The following is a 3,124-nucleotide window of genomic DNA, read 5'->3' as shown; positions in this document are numbered from 1 at the left end:
GCTGAGAGGGAGGCTGGGGGGTCCAGGGAGAGGCCCGTGCTGCACCACCCTCCACACCCATGGGGTGCGCCTGCCCCTACCTCTGATGACCAGGTCCTGCAGGGGGGCCCAGGCGTTGGGGAAGTCCCACTGCTGGCCTGAGTTCTTGAGGGAGGACGGGACTCCGCGCTTGTAGTTCAGAATCTGCTTGTCCTAGAAGGTTCCAGACAAAACTGACTGCAGGGCTGCACGGGGGTGGGGGGTGGAGGTGGGGGGGGGCGGACCTAGGCTGCTGAGCCCCCCCCCCCAGGCCCAGGTTCCCCTGGCTGGGCCCTCTGGCTCGGCTCACAGCTGCCCCCTGGTGGCGCCAGGGGACATTCAGGCGAAGACCAGCTGGAGCGCTGGGGAGTGGCGGCCCTGTCCAGGGGTCACTGCTCAGGCAGGCAGACAGCAGTGGCCTGAGCCCCTGTAGCAGCCCTGCCGCTGGCCCTCACCTCCAGGTACTTCAGAGCCTTGTCTGGGGCTCCTGGGTCTGAGAAGCAGCCGGCCCAGAGAGGAGTGAGGTTGGTCGGGTAAAACGCTGTGTTCTTCTTTCCGCTGTCAAGGTCATAGTCGAACCAGGCGCCCTGCTCCTCATCCCACAGGACAGCCTGCATGGCGGCCAGGCGCTGGTCGCGCAGTTTCCTGTACTTCTCAGCTTGGGTGGTGTTCCCTAGGGCGGCACTGCCTTCAGGCGGGGCCACAGCCTGGGCCCCATGCTTTGAGAACCCCACTCTGGCCACCTCCCATTCGTTCCCGGAGCTAAGAAATCCCAAGCACCCAGGGCGCACCCCACCTGGAGCCCAACACCTTGTAGGCCTCTGGGACCTGCCATTCCTCGGGAATGGCCCTGGATTGCTCTAGGACTCCCGGGCTCGCCTCTCGAGGCCACTGCGGCCCTGGAGGTCAAGGGGGGCAAGGAGAGGGAGTAGAAGGAGTTTGAATGTGTGAACCAAAGTTTTCTCTCATGGACCCTAAAAGGCCCTTTCAGGAAAAAATGGAGGAGTGAGAAGAGAGGCTGTTTGCCTCTTGCCACGCTTCACTAGAGGTGAGGCTCCGCAGGCCCTGTCTGCTCCTCCTTCCAGTTCTGTGGCCAGGGCTGAGCCGCAGCCGGGCTCACAAGCACCCTCTGGGCCCCTGGCCCGGAGCGTGCTGCTCACCTAGTCTGATGTAGAAGCTGCTCATGAGCTCCTCTCCCTGGCAGAGAAAGGCATTGAGGTCCACGGGCACCAGTTTGCTTGTTCGGATGCTGCTGAGCAGGTCGGGGTCCCGGCCTCCTACAAGCCAGCGTGAAGAGAAGTCCCAGCCGGACTCGGCCCCCGCCTTGAGCTCAGCCCACAGAGTCTCCCGGCTCCCTGTGAGGGTGAGGAGCAGCAAGTGGGGTTGGGGCTGGCCACGCGGCTCCCCGCCCACCCAGACGCCCTCACCCTGTAGGGACTCACCTTCCGGCAAGGTCTCTGCCAGCTCCATGTCTTTGCTGTAGGACTCTGGCCTGGCCGGGGAAGAGCAGGCAGCCTGGCACCAGGAGCCCCTAAGTCCCTCTGTGCCCCAGCCGGAGGCTGAGCCACCTGGGCTCGGGCGCCTTTGGGCCCCACAGTACCTCGTTGCCCGGGGATCCAAGTGTCAGCACCTGAGAGGTGGGGAGACCATGGACCGCCCACCGGGGTGGGGGGTATCATGATGCTCAAGCCAATGTGGCTCAGGCACCTGGCCTGGCAGCTCTCACCTGGGGCCCCCAAAAGGGACGTAGTAGCGATTCAGGGTGTAGGTCTTTCCCCCCAGGCTAACGGGCACGCTCCTGTTCTGGGCCCAGAAGTCCAGTTCCAAGGCTAGGGTCTCGATGTTGTCCCTGTGGGGAGCGGGTGCCCCCTCAGTCCAGGCAGCCAGCTGGAGGTGGGGGGCTCAGGGCCGGGGGTCTGGGAGCAGCATGGGCACCCACCGTAGGAAAGTGAGGTCGTGGGTGCGAGTCACGTAGCTGTTCATCATGAGGGTGAGGAGCGGGGGCTGGCTCCGTTGCTGGTAGTACACACGAGCCCCGTTGGGGATATGCCCGAATCTGCAAAGGACACCGGCTCACGCCATGGCCCGGACGCCCAGACCTGTCACTCCCAGCCGAGGCTCCCTCTCCCCCCTGCCCGGGGTGGCCCACTACCTTCGCACCAGGTGCAGGAAGTTCTGCAGCATGCCCTTCACCGTCTGGGGCATCTCGGACAGGAGCAGCCCCTCCACGACCCAGTAGGAGTCCCTGGGGGGACAGCTCAGGTGGCCCCACACGCTCACCGCCCGCTGCCCCCGGCCGGGGCCCCCACCACCCCGCCGCTCACCAGTAGTAGAACTCCACAAAGCGCCCTCCTGGCACAATGAAGGGGTGTTCTGAGTAGATCAGAGAGAAGCGCTCGGGCTCCATGCCAACCTCTGGCTTCACCTGGAGTCAGGAGACAGCAGGGGGTGGGGGCTGGGGCCCCTGGGACGGGAGGCCGGAGGGGGCAGGGGCAGTGGCGGTTGGCAGCCTGGCAGCCAGGGCTGCAGTTTGGGCTCAGCTGCTGCTCAGTGGTGGCCTTGGTCAAGGCCTGGGCTGCTCCCCACCATGGCGGCCTCTGGTCTCCCCCCCCACAGTGCCATAGTGGCCTCTGGGGTCCCCCACACAGTGCGATGGCGGCCACTGGGGTCCCCCATACCCAGCCCACCTGGCGGGGCCTCACCTGCCAGCCACCACCAGTGGGACCCAGGTGGGAGCCCTTTGCCTCCACCCAACACCCCCTGCTGCCACCACACCAGGCCACAGCCCCGGGGTCCCCACTCTCTGCCCAGAGGTGGCTGAAACCCCAACCTGCTCCCAGTGGGGAGGAGATGGAGGCACGGCACCGAGGGGCCCGACACTGGGACAGGACGGCGGTGTGTCCGTGCCGGGCATTGCTGTCCTGCCTGCCCCTCTCCACGCAGTGTGGTGTAGTGGGACAGGGGTCAGCCTGGGGGTGCCCTGGAGGGCCGCAGAGGGACAGGACCCGGTGTCCCGCTGGCGCTGGGTGAGGCAGCGCTCAACTAGCAGGGGAGCTGGGAGCCCACTCTGCTGGGGGGCGCAGCACCCCAGGGCTGGCCGCGCCGG

The 3,124-nt window shown here is 66.4% G+C and overlaps 1 protein-coding gene across 1 annotated transcript in view; it reads right to left on the bottom strand.

Moving 5' to 3' along the window:
- The window catches only part of TREH (trehalase (brush-border membrane glycoprotein)), a 13,018-nt gene that overhangs the window by 1,049 nt on the left and 8,845 nt on the right, over window positions 1-3,124 (bottom strand). Inside the window, exons 5-12 of the mRNA XM_004688824.1 lie at window positions 2,343-2,443; window positions 2,171-2,263; window positions 1,958-2,074; window positions 1,745-1,867; window positions 1,461-1,510; window positions 1,179-1,373; window positions 474-691; window positions 46-192 (exon numbers count right to left, since the gene is read on the bottom strand). Of these exons, the coding sequence (XP_004688881.1) occupies window positions 46-192; window positions 474-691; window positions 1,179-1,373; window positions 1,461-1,510; window positions 1,745-1,867; window positions 1,958-2,074; window positions 2,171-2,263; window positions 2,343-2,443 (1,044 nt within the window). The remainder of the gene's footprint in view (window positions 1-45; window positions 193-473; window positions 692-1,178; window positions 1,374-1,460; window positions 1,511-1,744; window positions 1,868-1,957; window positions 2,075-2,170; window positions 2,264-2,342; window positions 2,444-3,124) is intronic.

Source organism: Condylura cristata, unplaced genomic scaffold, assembly GCF_000260355.1.
Source record: "Condylura cristata isolate star-nosed mole 26May11 unplaced genomic scaffold, ConCri1.0 scaffold00025, whole genome shotgun sequence".
Taxonomy (NCBI): Eukaryota; Metazoa; Chordata; class Mammalia; order Eulipotyphla; family Talpidae; genus Condylura; species Condylura cristata.
The sequence above is the reverse complement of the archived record's forward strand: the minus strand, read 5'-3'. Positions and strand labels throughout refer to the sequence as shown.